This window comes from Pipistrellus hanaki, assembly GCF_964339955.1.
Source record: "Pipistrellus hanaki genome assembly, chromosome: 12".
Classification (NCBI taxonomy): domain Eukaryota; kingdom Metazoa; phylum Chordata; class Mammalia; order Chiroptera; family Vespertilionidae; genus Pipistrellus; species Pipistrellus hanaki.
In genome coordinates this window covers 17,295,674-17,323,166 of record NC_140514.1, presented here as the reverse complement: position 1 = coordinate 17,323,166, position 27,493 = coordinate 17,295,674, and the positions used below count along the sequence as shown (strand labels likewise).

Genomic DNA, 27,493 nt, shown 5'->3' with positions numbered 1-27,493 from the left:
GTTTTCTGCATGTTTCTTGTCTGGGAGTTCATTAAGGTTTCTTGAATATGTAGGTTTATAACTTTCATCAAATTTGGAAAAATTCTGACCATTACTCAAAAACTTTCCTGTTTACCTATTTATTAGGCCACTTGAGGTGGCTCCACAGCCAACTGATGCTTTGTTCATTTTATTCCAGTCTTTTTTTTTTTTTTTTCCTCTATTTCACTTTGCATAATTTATATTGGCAATTTTTTTAATTTTACTAATCTTTTCATTTGTGGTGGTTAATTTGCATTATCCTATCCAGTGTATTATTATTATTTTTTAATCTCAGTTACTTTAGTTTTCATCTATTAATAGGACTTGGGTCTTTTTTATTTTTCATGTTTCTCCTTAACTTGCTCAATATTACTTTCATAAGTATATGAAATATACTTATAATATTTTATTATTTTAATGTCCTTGTCTAATTCTTTTTTTGGATCTGTTTTTATTGATTATTTTTTTCCCCCATTTTATGGTTTATATGTTGCTGCTGCTTTACATGCTCAGTAACTTTTATTCCAGACATTGTGGTTTTTACCTTGTATGCTGTATTCTCATTAGCATTCTTGAGCTTTGTTCAGAGGTACCAAATTATTTTGGAAACAAGACCCCTTTGAGGTTTGTTCTTAAACTGAGTTAGGTGAGAATAGAGCAGTCTGTAGATTAGGGCTAATTTTCCCCAATGCTAGGCAGTATCCTTCAGGGCACTCTGACCCATTGCCTCTTAAATTATGAAGTTTTCTAGTCTAAGTGGTAGGAATAAGGTCTTTACCTCGACGTTAATGCACATTGGAAATGGTTCTTTCTCCTCTCCGGTATTTCTGCTCTACCGGAGGTGTTTCTCACACGCATGCAGGGATCAATACTGAGCTGAAAATTGGAGATGGAGATGGACTCTCTACACATCTCTGAAAGTTATTCTCTATGTAGTTCTTTTCCTTCGAGTACTTGGTTTCCCCATGTTCCCAGCTCCATCTCCTCAACTCAGGGAGACCATCAGATTCCATCTGCCTTCCCGCACTGAGGTCTGGAAATTATCCCTGGGCTGTCAGCTGGGACAGCTGGAGAGCTCTGTAAGGTTTTGTTTTTCTATTTTCACTGGATGTTCAATGTCTTAAAGGCATTGGTTTAATGTAATGTTTATTTTTTTGTTTTTGTTTTTTCAGAGTAAGGATAAAACTGGTCCCTGTTATTCTATCTTGGCCAGGCACCATACTTTTGGAAGCTAAAAACCACTGCATTACTCATTTAGTTAAAGGGAAAATTGCACAGTATTTATGCCAATGTAAAATTATCAAAACTATGTACGTATACAGATAAAACAGGACTTGTGGTCAAAATTTACAGTTGTAAATTTATATATTAAAAACAAGAAAGAACAAAAACTGAAGTGATTAAGTGTTCACCCCCAAGGAATTAGAAAAAGATCAGAGTAATCATAGGCACCAGAAGGAAGAGCAGAAATTGAAGAGGAAAAAAGAAAAAGAGCTTATCAATAAAACCTGAAGCTGGTTATTTGAAAAGAGGTAAAAAAAAAAAAAAAAAAAAAAAAAAAAAAGACAAACTTCTGTGAGATCACCCAAGAAATGAAAAGCAAAGGTATAAATAGTATTTATTTATTAGTATTAGGAACAGAAAGCAAACGTGTAACAGGTATTTAAAAGCTCTTTAAAGAAATATTATAAGCAGCCTGTGCTGATAAAAGTGAAACTCTAGATGTGTGGATTGTAAAAGTCAAGACAGACTGGAGTTGTCTGTTGAGTATCCCAAAGAAGAGATGATTATGGCTGGACTCTGGGGCACTAGGAGTAAAAACAGAGAAGTAGCTGAAACCGGTTTGGCTCAGTGGTAGAGCATTGGTCTGCGGACTGAAGGGTCCCGGGTTCGATTCCGGTCAGGGCGTGTGCGTTGGTTGCGGGAACATCCCTGGTGGGGGGTGTGCGGGAGGCAGCTGGTCGATGTTTCTCTCTCATCGATGTTTCTGGCTCTCTATCTCTCTCCCTTCCTCTCTGTAAATAATCAATAAAAATATTTTTTTTTTAAAAAAAAGAAGAAACAGAAGTAAAGAGATTCAGTAAAACATACCATATTTTTCTGTGTACAAGGTGCTATTTTTTTCTAAAATCATTAGACTGAGACGAAACCAGTTTGGCTCAGTGGGTAGAGTGTCAGCCTGCGGACTGAAAGGTCCCAGGTTCGATTCTGGTAAACGGCATGTACCTTGGTTGTAGGCACATCCCCAGTAGGGGGTGTGCAGGAGGCAGCTGATAGATGTTTCTCATCAATGTTTCTAACGCTATCCCTCTCTCTTCCTCTCTATAAAAAAATCAGTAAAATATATTTAAAAATAAAATCGTTAGACTGAAAATCAAGGGGCATCTTATACACGGAAGTCAGCCAAGGAAGGAGCCACGAGGGTGTGCAACTGCCCATACCTTGTCAAGCAGGTTTCCTCCAATGACGAGCCTTATTGTTACTGATGTCAGCTGCTGCCTTAATTGGAGGTGGAGGTGGAGAGTGCACAGATGCCACAGGTATCAGAGTGTTCTGAGCCCATAAAGATGTCAAAAAAATAAATAAATAAAAAGATAAATACTGGGAAGAAATTGTCTTACTCTTCAAAATTTAAACTGAATGTAATCAGCTGTGCAAATGAACATGGAAATAGAGCTGCAGAGAGACAATTTGACCTCCTCCCACTGAGTGTATGTGTGATCAGACAGTAGAGAAAACAGGAAGAACAACTCCTTAAGATGCCACAAAAAAAAAAAGAAGAAGGCCTTCAGAGGAAAACCGCAAAATGTTTAAAATATTGATTTCTTAATTTGGGGTTGGAAAAGTGGCGGGTGGTGGAGGAGTGTCTTATACACGGGAAAATACGGTAATGCTATGAATGGAGAGGTGGGGCCTAGCAGGGAAGGATTCAGATGTGGGGTTGTGGGGTTTTGCTTGGACAGTGTTGGTATTGCACGATGGCATTGCACCTGGAGAGAAGCAGGGTTTTGAGGGGAAGGGTTGAACTTGAGGTATAGGGGACAAGGGGGATTGTCTAGCTGGTTATGTGGGTCTTGAGCTCAGAAGAGAAGCCTGAGTAAATTGTCTGCTTCTGTTGCCACGGGATTGGGTTCTTGTTTTTAAACTCGCCAATGTGTTTTCCTTTTTGTGAGCATGCTTTTAGAAGTTCCCAGAAATATAAAATACCTTAAAAAAAAAAATCAGATTTAACCCTCCCCCATATAAATATTACTTACCCTGCTGGATCTGAGATAAGAGAACAAAGGTCTCCACTCAGAGCAGTCTCTAGTAACAAACACTAAAATGTATGCTTGTAACAGGGAGCCGTCAGCTTTTTGGCCCTGTTTCCATAAGTGCTCAGATTTCTCTGAGTGATGTGGCCGTGACTTCGCTGCTTATTCTCTAGAAGTCATTGCCAGGCTTCTCTTGCCTTGCTCTAAGGCTCTGGGACAGCCTTTACTAGAATGTAGCTTTTTGTCTTAACCTTCACTTAACAAATGAAGTTCCTAAAATACTTTTAAAAAATGAGCCGCTTTTACTTACTTTTAAAGAGGTGCTAAATGTAGACTTTTCTTCCCTCTCTTTCTTCCTAAACAAAACTCCCATCCACCCCAAAGATAGAAGCAAGATGGTTCCCATGGCCTTTTTATTCTACCAGGGAGAAAATATAGAATATGGCAGATGGGCATTGGATGTGGACTTCGCTCCTATGCTTTCATTTCTTGGCTGGATTTCATTTCTCCTGTTGACCACTTCCACCCTACCAGTTTTAGCATAATCTCAGCCTGACCTGCGTTGAGCTGGCTATTATTAGTACCGTGATCTGCACTGTCAAAAGTATTTACTACCTGTCATAAGTGTTTACTTCTCTTGTCGACTTCTTACTGGCCTGTAAAGTGCCACGTAACTTGAGCAATGCTAACAGTGTGCCTCTTGCTGCACAGTACAACATGAATCTGATCATATTTAGAAAACAGCAGTGCAGCAAAGGGAATAAGTATTGCATACCTTGCTGCAAATTTAAAATGACACTTTATGTATTTATGTGTAAGTTTGATTAATAATAAATAATAGTTGACACTTAGCACATAGTATTTGCCTGCTCTGTTCTAAGCGCTTTGCAAGTAATGACTAATTTAATCCTCACAACTATAATGAGGTAGTTTTCTTTATTCATTATTTTCATTTTAGAGATGGGGAAATTGGCATGTGGTAATTAAAGAACCTGCCCAATGTCATACAAGCTAATAAGTGTATTATGTGTATCCATAATAAATGACAGCTGGGGTTCAAACTCAGAATATATTCATAATCTCAGTGCTTTATTGCTTTTATATATATACTAGAGGCCTGGTGCACGAAATTCGTGCATTGGGGGGGGGCCCTCAGCCCAGCCAGCACCTCTCCAATCTGGCACCCCTCAGACATCCCTCTCACAATCCAGAACTGCTGGCTCCTAACCACTCGCCTGCCTGCCTGATAGCCCCCTAACTGCTCTCCTGCGGGCCTGATTGATGCTTAACTGCTCCTCTGCCAGCATGATCATTCCAACTGCCCTCCCCTGTGGGGCTGAGGGGATTGGATGCCTCCATCTTGTGGCTGTGGGCGCCGCCATCTTGTGAGGGTGTGGCAGTCAATTAGAACATTCCCTCTTTATTGGCTGTGGGTACTGCCATATTGTGCGGGTGTGCCGGTAATTAGCATATTCTCTTTCTATTAGATAGGGTTTATATTTGCATACATACCTGAATTATTTTATCTGCCTATCTGTTTCATTTTAATGCAATAAGGGTTTCTTAAGGGATTCTAGTTTGCCCCTAGATTAAGGGGCAAAACAGATAAAAGTAAAAGGGGGAAACATTTACTTTTTAACTTGTGCTCTTTTCTTGTTATATTCTGTGAGATGTTTAATTTTATAATTAAGAAATAGATTTTTAAGGAAACTAAAATTGTGAATACATAGATACTTGCTCCACATTGTGACTTTCCCATTTCTGGGGGAATAATTAGAGATGATTATCTCAGCAGCATTTAATGGATTCAAATTCTTTCTGACTCACAGCAAGTTCTCTTTCCAGACCAGACTTTGGGAAGAGGATATAACACTGACCAAGGTTGATAGAAACTTATTGTCTAGTTTCTTACTTCAGCCTTTAAAGACCTGTGTGAGATTATCATGAGAAACCACAACTATCCCACTACAATGTGGTACCTGCAGATAGTATTCATTAGTGCTGGTGAGGTCAGTGCAGCTCTTGTCCATGATCCGGGTCCCCAGCTACTGCCATGCCTGTCCGTTGAGTCTTGTCTTTGGCCTCATAAGCACATTCTCCTGTCTTATTCTCTGCACTGGTCTCTTTTTTTTTTTCCATAACGTGAGCTTACTAGAGTACATTTCCTTTCCTGCCCATCTGGCTAAACTCTTGTATAATTTATTTGAGGATATGTTGTCTTGATACTTAGCAACCTGCGTGAGCTCAGGCACAGCTTTATTGGAGAGCAGTGGCCCTGCTCCATTACGGCCCTTCCTTTGAGGACTGTTCTAGACACTTCTGGATTGAAAGTGTGGCAGAAAAACGTAGCTGCTTATTCCTGAAAATAATACCTTAAGTAAATATAATATAATGTGGTTCTGGTTCATTTTGGCTCTGGGCAATCACAAAGTAAACAAACCTGGGATAAAGTAGAATTTTAACCATTTCTGTCCATTCTCATTGAGTTAGTATTTTAGTTAAAGCAGTCATCATTTCAGGTCTGCTATCGTTTTGTCCTTCGATGTTGTCCCTCCTTCAGCGGGACCCATTTCAGTTCATCCTCGAGGGTTACCACAATGCATTTGAAGTAAAAGTCCAGCAGCAGCAGCAGGAGCAGGAGCAGATGAGATGCTGTTGCAAGGTGTTGGGAACAAAGGAGAAATGTGGGAAAAGTGGTATTCATATCGGTCATTCTTTTGTAATAACTGCTGAATTTGTAGTGAAAGGAGGAATAATGGAAAAAAATTTGTATATAGTGTAGTAACATAAACATTTTTTAAAAATATATATTTATTGATTTCAGAGAGAAAGGAAGAGGGAGAGAGAAATAGAAACATCAATGATGAGAGAGAATCATTGAATTGACTGCTACCTTGCATGCCTCCCGCTAGGGAGTGAGCCCACAACCTGGGCATGTGCCCTTGACAGGAATCGAACCTGGGACCTTTCAGTTCACAGGCCAATGCTCTATCCACTGAGCCAAACCGGCCAGGGCATAAAAATGTTTTAATAGCATTGCTAGGAGTGCTTTGTAAAAATATCATTCATAATTTGATGAAGCTAAAGTTTGTCTGTCTGTGTTATAAATATATTTAACTCTGGAATTTTGTGTCAAAAGAAAGGCGTATGCATGTCCTTTTCATTTCACTGATTTTAGTAAAAGATATAAATCCAGTCCTCAAATGCAGACACATTTTTCAGTAATTTGTTCACTCAGTTCAGATCTAAATATAAGTAGTTTTAAAATAAATAGGAAGTTTGCTGCGACAAACATTTTTTTTTTTTTTTCATGGATAGATTCTGATTCCTACAAGTAAAAGTGGGGTTTTCAAATGGCTAGGTTTCATGACTGATATCATTAAAGGGTATATTTCTCTGTAAAACAGAATTTACCTGAAATAAGCAGATGGGGGGGAAAACAAAGGCTTCTAGTGAGAAATATTTTATTGGGTAGAATAATTTGTGTGTTTTTATAGTATAATTAAGCATCAATTATCTTTATAAATAAATATTGTTTATTTTTAATAATATAGTCAGTTCGTGGTTTTATTTTTATTTCACCATATTCCTAGGTGAAGCCCTAGGTGATTTAATTAAAATACATTTTCTAACAAACACACTTATTGTTTCTCCCCTTCAGAGCAAATTAAGAGGTGGGGTGCCTTAAGCAGCACACTGACAGTGTAGTAACCACCGACAAGCTAAGGAGATGGGGAAAGCAAAACTCTCCCAATTAAACAAAGAACAGTCTGGGTCTGTTTGTAGACGTGGTTCTTAAGCTTTGGGTTATGGACACCTTCGAGATATCTAATGAAAGCTGAAGACTTTCTGCCTAGAAACCTGCATGAATATGTATTAATTTTGCATTCAGTGTTGGGATTCTTAGGCTCTCTAAGTCCCACCCATTCTTGGGCTCCAGGTTAAGAACCCATGATTTAGTAAAAGGGCAAATAGCTTTACAAACCTCAGTAACCTTTAAGAGCAAGACTTTAATACAGTTTATAGGTAATTGACCATTCTGAGCTAACAGAAAATGTAAAATTTTGTGCTGTACCCTTAACGAATATATATTTCTTCTTTGAATTAAAAATAATCATTTTTTTCCCACTTAACATTTACCCCACTATCTGAAAAGCTCAATCTGCATTCCTGAGATACAGATTAGTGAGGTATTCTGCATTTGCACAAAATAAGCTATACGTCTTGCATTGTCAGTGATGTCCTGGAGCCTTTTAGTGCTAGTGAGATTGTGAGCATCTCTTCCCAGCTCGTGTTCTGAGATGTCAAGTGGGAGTGTTTATATTGCTGAAGACCCATCAGTCAATGCGTGCTCTGCCCTCATTCACCCAGGCTGGTTTTTAAACACTGACTAGCAGGTAACTGATTTTAACCACTCACTCAGCAAACATGGTGTTTTAGTGCCTGTTGTGTTGCAGACACTGACCTAGGTGCCAATGATACAATAGTGAATAAACAGATTACTTAAGTGAATGTATTTTTTCTAAATCCTAAATTTCCTAATAAAGAGGGAAGAATTGGGAGTCCCTTAATTGAATAATGGTGGGAAATGTGAACTCAAACAAAAGCAAATGGGTGTTCTTACTGTAGAATCTACGGAATCTTTAATATGCTATTGTGCTTTGTCACTCTCTAGGAAGAGAATATAGTAGGAATTATTTTCAGTCCCTAACCAAGGAATGCTCCCCACCACCCCAGGATGTCTTTAACATCTTTCAGAAATACTGCTCTGCTTCTCCAGGGTGTTAGGAACTGCTGGATAAAGGGCGGCGTTACTCAAGGGATGTAGGCCAGAGGATGGCCAGGACTTCTGAAGACAGACCTTTGCACCATCTGTTTATAGAGGGTTCATTTGTAATTTGTGAGTTGGATTATATTATTGATGGTGACCTGAACCATTCTATTGTACGTATTTTTATTTCTAATATGTAAAAGAAAAAGCACGGTTCTAGTTATACCATTATTAATCTATTAAAAAATGCTCCCAATCTGCAGGTTCTTATCAGGGGAGACGTAGTGGTGTGTGCATGTGAACTTCTGCCGACACCTGCACCCTGCTGCTGGGTCTCTCCTCCGCCCTGGCCGTCTCCTCCTCCAGAGTGTGTCCCTGTAACGGGAGTCTCTGAAACCCCATTCATCCACCACCTCATCCTCATTAGGCTGCATCACAGCCACCCGGGTAGTTATTAAAAGCATAACTTCCTAGGCCTCGCCTCAGACCTATTGCTTCAGAATATGTTACGTGTAAACCCCAAGAGTCTGTTGTTTAAAGCACATCTATCTACAGGTGACTTTTTGATTGGATTTGTTTAATTTCCATAGTGAATTGTTTAAATTCCTTTTTTGGTAGGTCTGTACGGTATTTCTCAATGTAGGAGCTATTGGCATTTTGGCTGGGGCTATCATTGTGTAGCACTTTGCAGGCAAAACAGGTCATTGAAAATCCTTGGCTCCTGCGATCATCATCCCCTGTTGCTGGTACAAACCAGAATGCCTCACACATTTCCAAACACCTCACTCATTGCTGCTTTATTGGGGCAATATCCTCCCCAACTAAGAATCATTGCTATGTATTATTTTGTTATTCTAGATGTTACTCTTGTATTTTAATGCATTTTTTTTTTTTTTAAAGATCTAGCTTTTAAAAATGGCATAAATTAGCCGAAGCTGTTTTGGCTCAGTGGTGGAGCGTCGGGCTGCGGACTGAAAGGTCCTGGGTTCGATTCCGGTCAAGGGCATGTACATTGGTTGCGGGCACATCCCCGGTAGGGGGTGTGCAAGAGGCAGCTGGTCAATGTTTCTCTCTCATCGACGTTTCTAGCTCTCTATCTCTCTCCCTTCCTCTCTGTAAAAAATCAATAAAAAATATTTTTTAAAAATGGCATAAATTAAGCATTATTATTGCTCTCTATAATTGTCAGTATGTTTTTATCACCCATCTAAGATTGCCTATTTTCTTTTTATTTCTTGCATTTTAGACTTTATTTCTGATACTCTTTTTTTTTTTATCCTGAAATATACAGTTAGAAAAATGTATCTTATGCCTTTTGTTGGTAAACTCTCAATTTTTGTGTGTCCAAAAAAAAAATAAATCATTTTTTGTCCTATTTTTTGAATGATGTTTTACCCAGAAATATAATTCTACATTGACTTAAAGTCTCTCAGTACAACATAATTCTTTTATTGATTTTTCTGAGAAGCCTAATTGTTCCTTTGTGGGTAATCTGACTCATTTTCTCAGCTTTATTTTAAAGATCACCTCTGTGTCTTTGGTGATTTGCAGTTTTATATGATGTATCTGGGTGTGGATTACTTTTTTATTTATCTTCCTTGGGACTTGGTGTGTCTCTTAAATCTGAGGTCTTATGCTTCTATCCATTCCGGAAACATTTCCGTCACTACCTCTTGACATACTGCTTCTTTTCTATTTCTGTTCTTTCCTTCTGAAACTTTAATTAGGTGTGTGTTAACCTCTCTTTCAGGAGACGATTTTGTGAGGTTTGGTGACTTAAAGATGTCTCTTAAACCTCTCTTTTTTATCTTCACTTCGTCTTTCCTTGGTGTTTCAGATTTGTCATTTTGTTTCTGGCCCATATATTTAAAGTGTACTTAATTCTAAATTTATATCATGTATCTGTTAATGCCAAAATGTGAACTTCTTGCAAGTTTAATTTTGTTGTCCATAGCTTTTGCTGTTCTGATGATTTATTTTCTTTTGGTTTGATAAATTTTTTACCTGATATTTGGCTACTACCCTGTTTCCCCGAAAATAAGACAGTGTCTTATATTAATTTTTTCTCCCAAAGTTGCACTAGATCTTATTTTCAGGGGATGTCTTATTTTCGGGGAAACACGGTACTGGTACTTAGGAATCTCCTAGAGCAGTGGTCGGTAAACTGCGGCTCTGTTGACTAATGAGTTTGCCGACCACTGGGGTAGGGGCTTAATCACAAGGAACAACAACAGCCTGTAATTATTGGAATCGAGAGTCTAGGTCAGTGGTCGGCAAACTCATTAGTTACAGAGCCGCAGTTTGCCAACCACTGTCCAAGGACATGAGCCGAATGTATGTTTCATGACGGAAAATGTGCTTCTCTTCCTGATTGATGCCCAGAAACGGCTTAAGTTCATTTCTTGGCTTCAGGCTCCTGGTCCTTCCAAGAGTGTAAACTTATACTCAACTGAGAATAGGCTTGTAATTATGAGCTTTCAGGGGACTACATTCCAGTGAGGGCCTGGTTCAAACAGTTTTTTATTTGCTGTCTTTATCAGGGGAACACACACACACACACACATACACCCTTCACTTGAAAGTTGTGGCCTCAAGGGCATTCCTGGTTTTATGTCTCAATTACAGCTTTCACCACATCTGATAAAAATCAAAATTCAAGTGTGTAGATTCCAAGTTTAAGTTCAGGTCATGGCTTTAGCTCTTGCTTATTCTGATTTTTTTCAATAAAGCCATTCAACATTTTTTTTTTCGAGGTAATTACTATTTTTCTGTTTTTGCCTCCTGTAGATTTCTTGAGTTCAGCAGTGCATTTAAAAGAATATCTGTTGTATCTTGTCTGCCATATCTAAGTATTTGTAATGGGAGGAACGTTCATTTCTAGTCCAACATTTTCAAAAGCAAAACCTCAGGTGATTTTTATAGACACTGGAGGTTTCCTCCTTCCTTCCCTCCTTTCCTCCTTCCTTCCTTCCTTTCTTCCTTCCTTCCTTCCTTCCTTCCTTTTTTCCTTTCTTATTTTTGTTGTTAATCCTCACCTAAGGATATTTTCCCGTTGATTTTTTTTAAGGGAGAGTGGAGTAGAGAGGGAAAACAGAGAAACGGTGATGTGAGAGAAACACATCAATTGGTTGCCTCCTGCACGGGCTCCCTGGTTGGAGCCCGTGCAGGAGGCAACCAATTTCTGTTTAATGGTGTTACTGATACAGAACAAACCCATATTGGGTTTCAAGCAACTTAAAATTAGACTTTGAAATATGTTATTGATATGTTATCTTTTCTCAGTCACAGATTATTTTCCACATCTATATTCAATCATTAGCTAAGTACATTTTTTTAATAGTTAGGATGATAGTCTCGATCTGTTTTTATTTTCAAAATTAGCATGATATAGTCCTAGAAATTTAGATCATTGGTCATCTGGTTTTAAGAAACAAAGAGCCATTCAAGTTAACTCAAGAAAAGAGAGGCTATTGTGGGAGACACGTGTGCAGTGGAACTGGAAAGTTGTCAGGACCTCAGGGCGGCTTTGGAAATCTGTCCCGTCCTCGGGTCTCTGTTATTCTCTGCGGGTGTTGTGTTCTCTGCTCTCACTGACTGCCTTCTCAATCGTACCTTTCCTGGTTCTTCAAAACTTCACTTTGCCCAGGGTCCTGCTCGCTGAGGCACTGGCACAGTTTTAGGGCATCATTTTCTCATTGGGTTACATTGTATGGCGGCACTATTTCCCAAACTTTCCAAGTTCAGACTTTTTGAACCTTTGTCTAATGCAATTGTTCACCAGCCACACATGACTATGATGTCAGAAATAAAATAATGTATAGGATCTGTATGCTGGTACTTGTGAAACCCCAATGAAACCTTTCATTGAAAAGAAAATCTGAATAGAAAGTACTACTTTGCTTGAAGGCTCTATAAGCAAAGATGTCAGCTCTCCCCAAATTGTATCTACTGATTTAATGCAATTCCAGTCAGAATCTCAGCAGGTTCTTTCAAACAAAGTTTTCCTGGACTGTGCTGCTTTACAGCAGGGTTCTGTTTTCCCGGTGAAAGGGCTAGAAAGTAAATACTTCCGATTTTGTGGGCCATTTGCTCTCTCTCAGCTATTCAGTTCCACCATTGTATTGTAAAAGCAGCCGTGGCCCTAATCCTTAAATGAACGTGGCTGTATTCCAATAAAACCGCACTGATAGGAACAGTCATGTCTGCCGATCCCCGTTTTTGAGATTTGATAGGTCTGTTTCTTCTTTTCACGTCAGCTCAGCGTTTCTTGGTAGAGTGACCTTATAATGTACCATAGTAAATAAAATTTCAATTGTAAATTTGAGAGTGAAAGTGGCCACTATTAATAGACAGAAACTGGGACTGTCTTGGCCAAACCAGGGGTAAATGTCCCCCTGGCTGTCAGTCTTCCTGTGAATGGATTGCCCTGGTGGTAGGCTTACTAGTACTATACCTGGTCCACGGAACGGTGGAAAAGCAAACAAAACCGTTTCTTCAGCAGCGGCTGTGGGTTAGCCATGTCCCTCTGAAAGGTAGTATTTATATGAAAGACACCCTGAAGTTTGGCCCGCCCGGTATTCTCAGAATAGCCTGTTTTCTGTCCCTGGGCCTTGCTCATGCTTTTCTTTCTATGCCCTCTTCCCCATCCCTCTTATGTGTTTGTTCTAATCCAGCCCATCTTTCAAACCTCTGCTTGAATGGTATCTCCTTCATAAAACCATCCCTGTAATACCCCTTTCAGACTTAGAAGTTGGTATTTATATTTCATAAAACTCAAAGGGCTCGGTGCCTTAGACAAGATCCCAAAATCTGGCTGAACATCAGAAGTGTCTTGATAGCTTTAAGTTCAGATTTCTGGGGCGATGAAAACATTCTAAGTATTAGATAGTAGAGATAGTTACGTGACTATGAATATACTAAAAACCTCTAGATTGTACATATTAAAAGAGTGAACTTTATGATATGTGAATTATCCTATATGACAAAAGGATAATATGCAAATCGACCGAACAGTGGAACGACTGGTTGCTATGACGCGTACTGACCACCAGGGGAAGACACTCAATGCAGGAGCTGCCCCCTGGTGGTCAGTGCGCTCAGCCACAAGCCAGGCTGAGCACTGTGAGCCCAGCGGCAGTGGAGGGAGCTTCTCCCAGCTCTAAGGTTGTCCAGCCGCGGCTGAGGCAGGTTCCTCACGAGGAGCAGGCCTGAACTGCAGGCGACATCCCCTGAGGGCTCCTGGGCTGTCTGACTGCCAGACAGCGGGCCTGAGTCGGCAGGTGGACAATCCCCCAACGGGTACCAGACTGCAAGAGGGTGCAGTCTGGGCTGAGGGGCCCTACCTCCCCAAGTGCATGAATTTTCCTGCACTGGGCCCCGAGTGTCCAAATAGCGGTTTTATGAAAGTGTTAAATTTAGTGAAAAATTTAAATTCTCTGACAAGGAATTTGAATGTTTGTCTTTAAAGCATTGGTGTGTATGCCTGAAGCATTTTAAACTCAAGAACATCACTTGGAGCCCCAACGGTTTGGCTCAGTGGCTAGAGCGTCGGCCTGTGGACTCAAGGGTCCCAGGTTCGATTCCAGTCAAGGGCATGTACATTGGTTGCGGGCACATCCCCAGTAGGGAGTGTGCAGGAGGCAGCTGATCGATGCTTCTCTCTCATCGATGATTCTAACTCTATCCCTTTCCCTTTCTCTCTGTAAAAAATCAATAAAATGTTTTTTTTTTTTAAAAAGAACATCACTTGGTGAGGAATGGCGGACAAGTCTGTGATGGTGGCAGAAGAGGTCTAGGTCCTTAAGAATATTTATCTTCAGCTTTCTGCCCTGAACAAGTCTGAAAACTTTTGTTATTGACACTGAATTAGAAATTTCTAACTTACACATGGTGATATTTTACAGATTTATCTTGCTCATGTTCTTTTTTTCTAATAAATTGCTCTAGGTGATTTTTAAAAAGACTAGTAGTTACAGGGTATTAGAGATAATATTTTGAAGTTTACTCCTTGTGTGGCTCCTTGACCATAGTGAATTTAGAGGCAGCTAACTATGATTTATTTTAGCCAGAGAGCAAGATTCTTGATGACTCTTGTGCTTTAAAGACCTTTCACTAATAAGCTTATGGATTTTGATGTGTAAAAGGCCAAATTTGTTTTCTGAGCATTTAAATTATTCTTCCCTTCTTTTTGTGAATATTCTTATTTCTGTCAAATAAGTTACATATTGGAAAACATTTCAGAAGGCAAAGATTTTAGCTGCCTTGTTTTCTGATTGACCAGAGAACCATAATTTTAAAACTATTGTTATCCTTTAGAAAAATTCTGGACAGATTTAGATTTTTAAAAAGTCAAAAGTCAGTCCTATAGTAAATATTAACTTTAATAAACTGTCATGATTTCGTTCTGTTGTTAAATATGTGCTGGTGTTAACTATTAATAAATCCATTTTTAGAAGAGTGTAGTGTGTACAGCAACCATTTTGGACAGACACACTTTGTAACTTATGTTGTCAATAGAGAGTATGCCCTCTTGTGGTCAGTTGGGAACAAAATTTCATCTATAAAAATAATCCTAGCTTTCTATTGGTTCACATTTTCTCAGCTATTTCATAATGAAATAACTCACATTCTGAATTTTCTTTCATAAACAAAACAAAACCATGACAGGATTTTTAAATCGAGAATTAAGAATTTGAGAGAGTAGTATCTTGTCTTATTTTATTTGGACAAGTACTAAAAAAGATTGATTGAAGGACCGTGTATTAATATCAGGGAGGAGCCTAATAGAGAAAAGATAATGAAGTGTAAGAAAAGGCAAGTAGTTTTGATTGTATTTAAGAAGATTTATGATTAACATTGATGTGATATACCTGAATACTTTACAGTTATACTCTGCCCCCTTTATGAAATGTTTCCAGAATGATATTCTGATTTTTTTTTTATTGGTGTGTGTGTGTGTGTGTGTGTGTGTATGCACGAGTGTGTATGTATATCTTCTCATCCTAAGGAAGGCAAAAAATACTTATCTAGCACTATCTATTTGAAATGTCTATCTCATTTAATGGAAATTAAATTTACTTTGAAATAACAGTTCATATCTGCTTTGCACTGCCTGTCATAAGCTGGCATCACAAGCGTTTATTAACCATGAGAATTTAAGGAATTAATTTTCCCTGCAAATTTTATTTTAATTTTCTTCTTAATTTGTGTAGGAGATCTTTTAGTACTTTTGTTGTTTTCTGAGTTAAAAGGTTAAATTTCACATTTCAGCAATGGCTGTGTCCCATATCCAGTTGCCTTTCGATATCCTTGGCTGATATTTTTGATGCTTCAGTATTCTTAGCATTCACTGTTGGTGCTATTATCATCCCTTGTGAGTGACCCACTGTTCTTCACCAATTTATTAATTATGAGTGCTTCAACTCAGAATAATTCTGGTCACATGAATGGATCTTTCTGTGATCAGAGAATCACATGTATTGGTCTTCATTGGTTGATATGAAAATTAATTTATTAAGTTTTAGTTTGTAGTTCAAATATTGTACGTTACCATAGTTTAAAAGTTCTTACGCAATTAAAGAACATTTTAAATTGACAAAGAATTGCTGCCATTTAATACAACTTGAAAGACAGTTTCTGTCTGTAATTTTTAAAGTGGTTTTTAATATGTGGCTTATAAAAATACATTTGGTTTGTATTGAACCGCAGTGATTTGATTGTGCCATCAGGCGTGTTTAAACAGATACACAGGGGCTGTTTTCATGGTTATATAATTATGTTAGCTTTTCATATTCCAAGGTTTTTAAATTAACAAGTTTAAAAATAGTTAATAAATGCAAAATGTTAACCAGGCTGAAGGAATGGCAATAGAGTGTAATGCTTTCAAGCTCAGACTCCGGAGTCAGGCTGCCTGCCTGGGTCGGGGACCCCGCTGCCATGGCCTTGGCAAGTTCCTTAACTTCTCTGTGCTTCCGTCTTCACATATGCATCACGGGAATAAGAGTAGTACCTATTTCATAAGATAGTTTTGAGGATTAAATGAATTAATGTAAAAACACTTAGAATACTGCCTGGCACATAATAAGGCTTATGTGTATATTAGCTATTATTATCATTATTATAAAATGTATGCTTAAATTAATAATGAAATGCATTGTAAAGTATATAGTGTTTGTTTTGTAAATGTAAATCACCTTTGAGTTACTGTTTTAAAAATATTTCCATGTACTTGAAAATAAACAGCTAATGACATCTTATAAAATTTTTAATGAAAGCTTTTTTCCACAATTTTCTTTTCTTTTCTTTTCTTAGGCACGGAATGTTAACACCGGTGAATTGGCAGCAATTAAAGTAATAAAGTTGGAACCAGGTAAATTAATTGAAATTTGATGTTTCTTATTGCTGTATGAAGCTAGATGTCTTTTAAGGCTTATTTTAATGATGTTTCATTAGCGTTCTGTTATTGTTCCCAGTATTTTCTGGGAAACAGAAATGGTATCTACTCTTTCCTACACCTCTTTGAGACTTGAAGACGTCTTGTTCAACCTGTCCCTAAAAAATAATTAATAATTGGGGGAAAGGGGAAACTCCTTAAGAGACTCTGTTCCTTCTGAACTCAGTTGAGCAAACTTGTCAATGATTGACAGTGGTGTACTCCCGGTGAACTGTCCTGCAGGGAGCGGGCAGTGGGGCAGTGGAAAGAGGTGAGCTGAGATTTGGGTGGTTGTAGTCCAGTTCTTTGTGTCCCACACTCTAGCTCTGTGAACTTGGGCAAGTAATGTCACTTCTTGAGTCTCACTTTTCTCAATAGACCTAGCTCTCACCTTTTGTCTTAGAAGTTACTTTCCAACTTTATTGTGAAGTCTCTAGGACTACTCCATGTTTTTTGTCAGTTTCATCTCTATTCTACCCCTGAATAGCTTTCTGAGCTAACTATACACTATTGTTTATCCACTCTTAAAAACGCCATTTCTCCTTCTCTTTCCTGTCATCAGCAAGTAATTGTGTTAGTGTCACAATTGAGTTCAAGAGCAACGACGCTGCCTTTCTGATGGCTTCTTCCTCTACAGACTGATCATATGAATTTATTGGTAAACTAGGTGTTAGCTTCAGTGTAACAGAAATCCACTCAAAATGTTTTTGAAGGGAGGAGGTCTTCTTTTGTCAGAAGACCAGGTCATAAAATACCTTAGCTTTGTGGACCACCCTTGGTCTCTGTGTACAGTTCTCCCTCTCTCCTGCCTCTCTCCCTGTTAAAGTGGAAAAACACTCCCAGCAAAGCACGCCACCTGCTGCTGCTGTATTTTGCTCACCCCTGATTTAAATTAACAGTACACCTTTTAGAAGTGCCATTAAGATGAAATTGGAAGGATAGATCAAACCACACTGAAATATAATGAATTAAAAAATGCTTTTTCACTTAATACCTATTTACAGATTTTTATATAGTCTAATTTTATTCTAACATCACAAAATAGTTTTTTTCTTTTCTCTGAGTCCCCTACGCTTCAGTTTATTATAAGAAATTTAATGGGATAGTTGAAATTGGTGAAATCTTGGATTTAAAAAATTAAAAATTTGGCATTTGAATCAGGGCCTTCATTTTTAGTTATTAGTAAACAGTTACTTGATGGGAATAGTCTGTAATCAGAAGTAGTCTGTACATACATCATCCTTCAAATCAGTTTAGTACAGTGGTTCTCAACCTTTCTAATGCCACGACCCTTTAATACAGTTCCTCATGTTGTGGTGACCCCCAACCATAAAATTATCTTTGTTGCTACTTCATAACTGTCATTTTGCTATTAGGAATCATAATGTAAATATCTGTGTTTTCTGATGGTCTTAGGCAACCCTGCTAGCGTTCGTGACCCACAGGTTGAGAACCGCTAGCAGGGTCACCTACGACCACGTGCCAGGCCCTGTTCTAAGTGCTTTACATTTGTTGACTCATTTGATCCTTGCAGTATTCTCTTTTTTAAAATAAGGAAACAAAGCACTGAATGTGCCAGTTTCTTGCCCTAATTAGTGTCAAGCGGAGATTTGAACCCCGGCAGTATAGCCTACTCTTTCACCACTCTCAGAAGTTGGTAGCGGTGTGGGAACTGTATTGTCAGGTTTAGTTGGATGTTTACATAATTACACACACACACACACACACACACACACAGTTTCCTAGAATACTGTAGTATATGAAAAACCTTTATAGAGGTAGTGCCACTTCTTAACAAGCTAAGTGAGTTTTATTCACATTTAATGAGTACTAAATGAATTTCTTGGGGTAAGATTAAGTATTTCTTCAAAACCAGTATATTTGCTCAAGTTGGACATCTTTTGTGGCAAAATTGATGCATAATAAACAAACCAGAAGATAAACCAGCAAATAAACGTCTTTATGAAGAGTATAATGTAATCAGTTTAATTAGCAAGCTGTTCTTCACATTCTGCAGTCCAATGGAGACAGTAATCTCAAGTAGCTAATGGAGAGAGTGAAAGAGTGAAAAGCTGCCTGGCCATGTATCAGTCTGGAGTAACGGACAGATAAAGTCTCACAAACAGCATTTCTCCCAAGAATGGTGCGGCTGGCAAGTGTCCTACCAACTCCTGTCTTTGAGTGACTGTGGCTCGCTTACTCTCTGAGAAACTTTGTTCTAGAAAATCATAGACTTCCAGAAACGTGGCTGTGTGTAATTATATCAGCAAGAATCAGACTTCCCCCTCTTCCTTGTCATTTTTTACATAGAGAGGTCCTCTTGATTTACAGCCCAGATGCACAGCTTCAGATAGGAGTTTCTGGACACAACGCCTACACAGTCTTAACTTTCCTGTTCCTGAGGAAAGAGGACCTGGGCTTCACTTTTGGCAGTCTAGTCCTAAAGTAGTCTTTTGCTCTAACCCTACTAAAAGGCAGCTTCGCTTTTTTGTCACCTAAACCCAACTCTTCCCGGAATCTTTCTTGTTTAACTCTTACAAATTTTGTTTTGTGAGCTGGCTAGAGGTTTCTCTGCACACCCCCTACTGGGATGTGCCCGCAGCACATCTCATTGCATTGGGTCAGTGAACCTCATTTTATCAGATTACAGATTTGATCTTGTGGTCTTCAAGCTGTTTGGACCAGCACCCTGCCAACTCTGGAGACTTACTTTAAGGGAAAATTAAAGATGGAGAGAACTTGCTAATAGAATAGAACTCACATCTGTGTACTCTCAGGCCTCACTTTCAGGTTCTTACAAGGGATTATATTGATAATTCTCTATATTATAAATCTCTTCGGTCTTTTTCTTTTCTTTTCTTTTTTCTTTTTTCTTATTCCTACATTTTAAAGTCAGAATTGAAGAGACTTAAGATTTCTTATCTAGATGGTTGTCAGATGTTTTACAGCTTTCAAAACGTTTGTCATAGGAAATAATGGTGGCTGGGAGCTATTGTGGACATTCTCTTAAGCCTAACACTCACGTTTCATATTGCAGAAAAGGAGACACACTATTTATAATTTGCCCAAAGTCTCACATCTTTTTTTTTAATCTAATTCCTCTGATTCCTGGCCCATTGTTCTTTACTATTGTTTTACCCTAAAATTTTGATAATTAGATTGCTTATTATTACCCATTTGCAATATTAGTTATTAAAGGTAGAATATAGCCGAAACCAGTTTGGCTCAGTGGATAGAGCGTCGGCCTGCAGACTGAAAGGTCCTGGGTTCGATTCCAGTCAAGGGCATATACCTTGGCTGCGGGCACATCCCAGTAGGGGGTGTGCAGGAGGCAGCTGATCGATGTTTCTCTCTCATCGATGTTTCTCTCTATCCCTCTCTCTTCCTCTCTGTAAAAAATCAATAAAATATATTTAAAATATATTTTTAAAGGTAGAATATAAACCCAATAACTGATTAAGTAGCAATTTTTCAGAGAAACTCATTCCTTTTCAAACAATGAAAACACCTACATCTATCTTAACTTTTCAGTTCCTGAGGAAAGAGGACCTTGGCTTCACTTTTGAAGTAGAACCCTTTAGGACTAGACTCTGCTTTGCTCTAACCCTGCTTCATTTAAATGTATTGAGATTGACCAGAAGGAAATTCATAGCAAGAGGGATGTCCCACTGGAGAGGGTGCAGGCTGGGCTGAGGGAACCCCCCCTCCATGCACTAATTTCGTGTGCCAGGCCACTAGTATTTTATAAATCTTCTTTCCTTCTTTGCAAATCTTTTCACATTAGTTTTTTGTGTCCTGAGAGGCAGGAGAGGAGCTCTCTCCCCTTTATTTTCATCTTCGAGTGGCAAGACACCAGGTAATGATTTATCTGGCTCCTTTCCCTGTCTCCCTGGAGTACTTCAGTAGCTCCCTTACCACCAGTTGTTTTCTCAGTGCTGTTCTGTGTTTATTGCTGAAGAAAACTGGTGTTACATCATTTATGATCATTACTTTGCAAGGTTAATCATGGATTGCTTAGCCATACTTTACTATAATATCTGAGTCAAAACATAAAAATTAAATAAATTTAAATATATATATATATATATATATATATACATATATATATATATATATACATACACATACACACACACACGTATGTATATGCCATATTATGGGCTTGAGGCTGACTATGCTGGATAAATTAGAATTTACACATTTAAAGATAATAATGCTCAAAAATAAACAAAAAACAAAGGACTTTTTAGTATATCTGCAGTTTCTTCCTCATTCCCAATTCTTTGGGTCTGTTTAGTGATTTAGCTTTATGAATATAAATGCACAAGTCAGGATAATCCCCCATCCCAAGATACTTAATTTAATCACATCTGCAAAATTCCTTTAGCCATAAAGTAGCATTCACAGGTATCAGGGATTGGGAACTAGATACTTTTGGGGTGATTATTCGGTCTACTACACATAGTTAATATTTATTGAATGCTTAATAATGTCATGCTTAAGAATTTTGCATGTATTAGTTTATATTTTTCTCTCTGTTTACTTGGCTTATTCATTATCTGTTCTATATGTAGGCTTGCCTGTTTTTCTTAATTAGGTTTTTTTTGGGGGGTGGGGGGTTGCCATCTTCTGGAAGGAGGTATTCTTCACTTTAATGTCTAAAAAAAATTTCAGAATTGGAAATAATTTTTAGATTATGTAGTCTAATCATTCTGTTCTATAGTATCCTATGAAGTATTCTGGAGTTGGGGGAGGGAGCTTGTTAATTTATTCTTTGGAATCTTTTCCCTTGAGCTTTGAAGAAAGCTCTTTAAATCTACCATTAGACTCCTTTGTGTTATTAATATATTAAACTCTGCTTTCTCTATTCCTACCCAAATCTACTTTTACCATTTAACTTTAAAAATTGAGTTTCAAATTATTTCTTTGGATCCTTTCCACCCATAAAAATGTTGAATTTAATTTGGCCATTCTTGTAATCACATGGAAATGACTTAATAGGAAAAAGACAATGCACTTTGAATCAACAACATTTAATGGGAAAGAGGTAATTGAAGGCTTACAGCCACTCAGAGGGTTCAGTAGAAAGCTCAAGAGTAGCACATAAGCAACTAATTACATAACTGGATGAAATTAAACTAGATGCAGACATATCTGATTTAGAGTCATCATGGAGAAGAATAATGAGGAATGGTAGATTCACTCAGGCAACAGTTTTATTAATCACGTTTTAGGTGCTAAAGATACAAAGATGATTAAGGCATGCATAATTCTGTCCTAGAGGACCTAATATTGTAGTGAGGACGGAGACATGCAGGCACATTTGCAGTGTCATTAGGGCAGGGATATGTGCAAAGATAGCCAGAAGTTGTGATGCTTACAGTTGTAACAGAAATTACAACTCAAGATGGCTGAAAGAATGCAGGGAACTTCTTGATTATACTAGAGGTCCGGTGCACGAACTCACGCATGGGAGGGGTCCCTCAGCCTGGCCGGCATTTGGGGCTGCGGGAGGTTGGCGGGGGGGGGGGGGGGGGGGGCAGGGAGAGGTTAGCCAGCTGCCCAGATCCAGGCTGATGGGCCCAGCCAGGGGGAGGGATCCTGGGAGATTGGCCAGGCACAGGAGGTTGGCTGGCCATGGGAGGTTGACTGTGGGAGCACACTGACCACCAGGGGACAGCTCCTGCATTGAGCATCTTCCTCCTGGTGGTCAGTGCGTGTCATAGTGACTGGTTGTTTGGTTGCTTAGGCTTTTATAGATAGGTACAGGTGTAGGCTGCTGAAGTAGCTCAGTTACATCATCATGTGCTTTCCTCCGTCTTTCTGTTTCTCTTCAGTGCTTTCTGCAGATCAACTTTATCCTAAAGCTGATTCCCTTTGAGGTTGTGCCCTGACTGCTAAACTCTCAGGGCTACTCATGGGAAGAGAGCTGTTATCTGACCATCAAACTAAAGTCCTAGAGTTCACTCTGACTAGGACAACTTTGATCTCCTGTAACTCTTTCACAAAATTGGGAGAAAGTATTGTTAAGAGGCAGGTGAGAAAGCAAAATTTAGAATTTTCCAAAAAAATTAATATAGTCCTGAAAACTTGATATTAGTCTCATTTTGGCTTTATTGTTTTTAACTTAGATTTCTTTTAATGTATTGAAAATATAGGGATTCTTCCTGGTGAGAATTGAACTCAGCAGAGGAGTTCAGTCCAGTGATTTTTCTTCTGAAATTTTGGAGGCATAAAAATTTCCTATTCTCCCTTTGGAGGTCTTCGGTTTTGTGTACTCTTCATTGCAGAGATTAAGAACCTGACGTACAGTCTGTTCTCCGTGACTCTTTTCCTTGTAACAGGGCGGTGAGGTGGGTTGATATCGGGTCCAGTGGTTCATGGTTGGGCTACTTCAATACCCGTGTTACGTTTACAATAGGAAAAGACCAGGGCCGGAAATGTCAGGGCTTGCCCTAGCAACCTCATACTTACACGATTTGAAGGACACTTTGTGAGAGGGCAGGACAAGGTTAACTCCTGACTCTATCTTGTGCTGCATCCTCCATTTTTGTATAACTATGTCACTATGTAACTGGACCCTAGCCCTCAGCCAACCAATCAACTTTGATCTCCTGTAAATCTTTCTCTAGAACAAAAGATTTATAGGGGTGGCTGAAGCAGTGACCTCACCACCCCTATAAATATTTTGTTCTAGAGAAACCCGCCCTCTTCCTCCACCTTGCCGCTGCGGCGGTATGTGGGGAGTGAGCCGGGCTAGCCTGAAATAAAGACTTTTGCTTTTGCATCAGACTCGGCTCCCTGGTGGTCTTTGGGGATCACGAAATCTGGGCATAACACCTTGGAAGACTTCTGTTTTTTACTTTGCCTAATATACAACCAATCAGGCTCTTCCAGCATCTCATTCTTTAAAAACTGGAACAGGGATGCAAAGCTACTTTAACCTAACTGTATGCACCTCCGTTTGTTCTCTTTTCGCATGGCCTCTGGCTCACCACATTTGCATTCCCTGCAGTTCTTTTTCTCTCTATGACAAGTGTTCATTCAGAAGCCACGGCATGTGACCCGGCTATAGCATTGCCATATCTTATTTTGAAGAATTTGGGCAGGAGGGAGTCGGAGAAGGAGATTATTTGCTAATAGTCTGACCAGCTCAGCCCAGTTGGAAGAAGGCTTTGGAATACAGGCTAAGCCTGGGTTTGTGGGCCAGCTGATAACTTAGTACTGCTCGAATGTAGGCCTCTTGGCCCCACAGGAGCCTGTGGAGGCACATTTGACACTCTGAGTGTATTGGGGTTCCTGTGTTAGGGTTCGTGAATTACCAGTAAGCATTTGCTATTATTACTATTATGCCTTAGAAATAATCATCAGATAATTCTCTAGAAGATATACATTACTTTTTCCGATTTACCAAATAACAATGTGATTTGAGCACAAAGAATTAATCCTTTTTGAAGTTAGGGCAGGAACCCTCATACACCAAGAGTCAAATGTATCTCCACAGGTTCTTCATGGGGCCAAGAGGCCTACACTCTAGCAATACTGGGTTACCAGATGGCCCACAAAGGCAGGTATTTTTATCGCCACTTTACAGAGGAAGAAATTGGCACAGGGAGGTCAAATAACCTGTCCAAATCACACAGCTTAGTAAAGGACCTAATTGCCCTAACAGGTTTGGCTCAGTGAATAGAGCGTTGGCCAGTGGACTGAAGGGTCCTGGGTTCGATTCCAGTCAAGGGCATGTACCTTGGTTACATGTACCTTGGTTACATCCCCAGTGTGGAGTGTGCAGGAGGCGGCTGATCGATGTTTCTTTCTCATCAATGTTTCCGACTTTATATCCCTTTCCCTGCCTCTCGATAAAAATAAAAAAAACTAAAAAAAACATAGTTGGGATTTGAATCCAGAAAGTCTGGGACCAGAGTGTGTGCTTTTAGTCACTGTATTTTACTTTCTGTCAGACAAAGACTGAAATTGTCATTAAAAGCATTATCAATAACATTAATAATGTTTTGAAATAAGTGAACATTTTGGAACTTATTTAACCTATTAAATATTCAACATGCCTTTTTTTAATTGTAGGTGAAGACTTTGCAGTTGTGCAGCAAGAAATTATTATGATGAAAGACTGTAAACACCCAAATATTGTTGCTTATTTTGGAAGCTATCTCAGGTACATTGTCTCCTTTTTGAAAAACAATCATGATTCCAGCACCTAATATATTTAACAAAATAAAGTTAGCTCTAGTCCATGTTTTGTACTTTCCCCCCCCCCCATGCTTTGAAGATAGGATTATATTAATGGAATTTTTATTTACAATGTTTATGCTAATTCTGTAACTAATATGAGAGTCTGCAATTGTCTGTTGTACTCTTGGGAATTCTGGATGTGGTTTCAGTGAGGAAGCTGGCAGGAAAAAACTTACTTTCACGGCTAGTCTTCCTGTAATGGAATAGAGCTCTAAATACGCCATTCTGTTGCCCCTTTCTTCGAGTCGTGGGTGAATTTAGAAAGTCAGGATCATTTCTTCCTGTTAGGTTTTTATTAGAAACTCTTTTTCTTTTGTGCTTTTAGCCTCAGAGTATTGCATCATCTGTTTCCTTCATTTTGTCCAAAGGACTAGGAGCTATAATTATTTCATTGACTTCTTATTTTTCTAGGTCTTGGAATGAATTTAGAAAGACTGAAATTGCCACCTTATTTTTAAAAAAATATATTTTATTGATTTATTTTTTACAGAGAGGAAGGGAGAGAGATAGAGAATTAGAAACATCGATGAGAGAGAAATATCGATCAGCTGCCTCCTGCACACTTCCTACTGGGGATGTGCCTGCAACCAAGGTACATGCCCTTGACCGGAATCAAACCTGGGACCCTTCAGTCCTCAGGTCGACACTCTATCCGCTGAACCAAACCAATCAGGGCTGCCATCTTATTTTGATTTAGCAGGACCAGGCCAGGTTCCCCAGGTCATATTCCAGAGGGGTTGGCCTCAGGGTCAAATCTCATTTTTCCATTCATTTCTGTATGCAGCCGAGTTCAATACTGCGACCTGGTTTATAAAGTTCCTTCCAAAGGGAGCATCAGAGAATGTTTTCTTATGTATTTAAAAACTATTCAGTTTTGTTTTGATATATTATAGGATGTGTAAGGATGTAAGTTCTTGCAGCTCCTATTCTCATGACCCATGTACAAAACTCTTTAACCCTTCAGATGTAGGCACTGCTCGTAGAAAACATTGGGCAACTCTTGTCCTCTCTTCTTCCGGCTGTGAAAAGCCCTGGGGACCAGCTTGTCTGGAGTCTAAGCACTCTGGGGCAGCTTTGACTGCCCCACCTTCATTAAGTTAAAGGGGGGGTGGGGGGGTGTAAATGGAGACTGTAGTTCACGTAGGGATAGGTTCTTCCCCCCAGGTCAATGACTGTTACACGTTTTAAATGGGTTCTTCAATAGGCAATTTAAAATTACTTTATAGTGAGTGGTTCAAATAGTAACCGGGCACAGTTTCTGCATGAATTTTTATTTTATGAAACAAACCCAGTTCAGGTAGTTACGATACTAGCACCAACAAAAATCTCTTCAGATAGTTAAGTTCATGAGACAAATAATTGATTGCTTAAATATATTAAAATCACCACATGAAACATTTTGTTTTACTGTTACTGTTTCTGACAGAATAACCTACCTAAATTCAACTGGGAGACATTTTAGAAAGTTCTGCCTCCCTCGCCTCCCCCCACCCCACCTCCCAACCACTTAAAAATTAAAAAGAAGAAAAGAAAGAAAACAAATTTACTTCCCGGACTGTATAAAATCAGACAACAGGCTAGATTTGGCCCATTGGCCATAGTTTGCTGACCCCTTTTCTAACCTGTTTATTCTTTCTGCCACTCATTTGTTCACGTATGGAACCAATATTCATTTGCCAGATTCTGTGCTTTGTGAGTGCATTGGTGAGAGAGACAGACATATTATTAAGGCAGTCTTTCTTCTGCATTAAACTTAGCTTGCTGAGTTCAGAGACTTTCTTTTCCGTCTCTGCCCCAAGAATAATGCATTTCTTGCCGAAACTGATTTGGCTCAGTGGATAGAGCGTCAGCCTGCGGACTGAAAGGTCCCGGGTTCGATTCCAGTCAAGGGCATGTACCTTGGTTGCGGGCAAATCCCAGTAGCGGGTGTGCAAGAGGCAGCTGATCGATGATTCTCTCTCATCGATGTTTCTAACTCTCTATCCCTCTCTCTTCCTCTCTGGAAAAATCAATAAAACATATATTTTTTTTAAAAAAAGAATAATGCATTTCTTCATACATTTTGTGATGAAATAATGGAGGAATGAACAAAGGGATAATCTATTAAATCTTTGCAAATGATTTCTCTTATGACTATATGATTATGCTGTCTTAGAATCTAAGTGTGAGAAATGCTATCTAAAGGTAAGTGAGTGAAAAAATTTAACATTATTTTGGAAAGGTTTTTGTTGGGTCTAGATATAAGGATAAGGTTTACATTTTATCTCTTTTGTTGGTGAGAGTGTTGTGAAGGTGATTAGAGATGTATTGCCATTCTGTATTGAATCTTCCACATAGTTTTGGTGTGAACCTTCAAATTAACATTGAACTTTTATGATACTGTCATCTGGTAGTTGGGTAAACTGGGGAAGGGGGGGGGGAGAAGTTTTTAACTAAAGGGAAATTTTTTTCTCGTCTGGATGGGTCATATTTATATCCTACAACTGGTATATCTTAAGGATTAAAATCTTGGATAATTCATATATTCGTAGAAATTAGGTATTTTTTTTTCTTAGCACATTGTATTTATATGGTTTTTCAAGATTATAGCATACAACTTTAAAATATCAGGTTGCACAAATCATTTTAATCATGAAACTGTGATATATGCCTTTTTTCTGTTTATAGGCGAGATAAACTTTGGATATGCATGGAGTTTTGTGGAGGGGGCTCTTTACAGGATATTTATCATGGTAAGACCAAAGTTATATTTTATAGAGACCAAAT

General features: G+C 38.8%; 1 protein-coding gene across 7 annotated transcripts in view; it reads left to right on the top strand.

The window, feature by feature from the left end:
- Positions 1-27,493, top strand: part of MAP4K3 (mitogen-activated protein kinase kinase kinase kinase 3) — a 106,669-nt gene that overhangs the window by 19,321 nt on the left and 59,855 nt on the right. For all 7 annotated transcript variants that reach the window (XM_084901502.1, XM_084901501.1, XM_084901499.1 and 4 more), the window contains exons 2-4: positions 16,357-16,414; positions 24,560-24,650; positions 27,395-27,459. In XM_084901502.1, the coding sequence (XP_084757628.1) occupies positions 16,357-16,414; positions 24,560-24,650; positions 27,395-27,459 (214 nt within the window). The remainder of the gene's footprint in view (positions 1-16,356; positions 16,415-24,559; positions 24,651-27,394; positions 27,460-27,493) is intronic.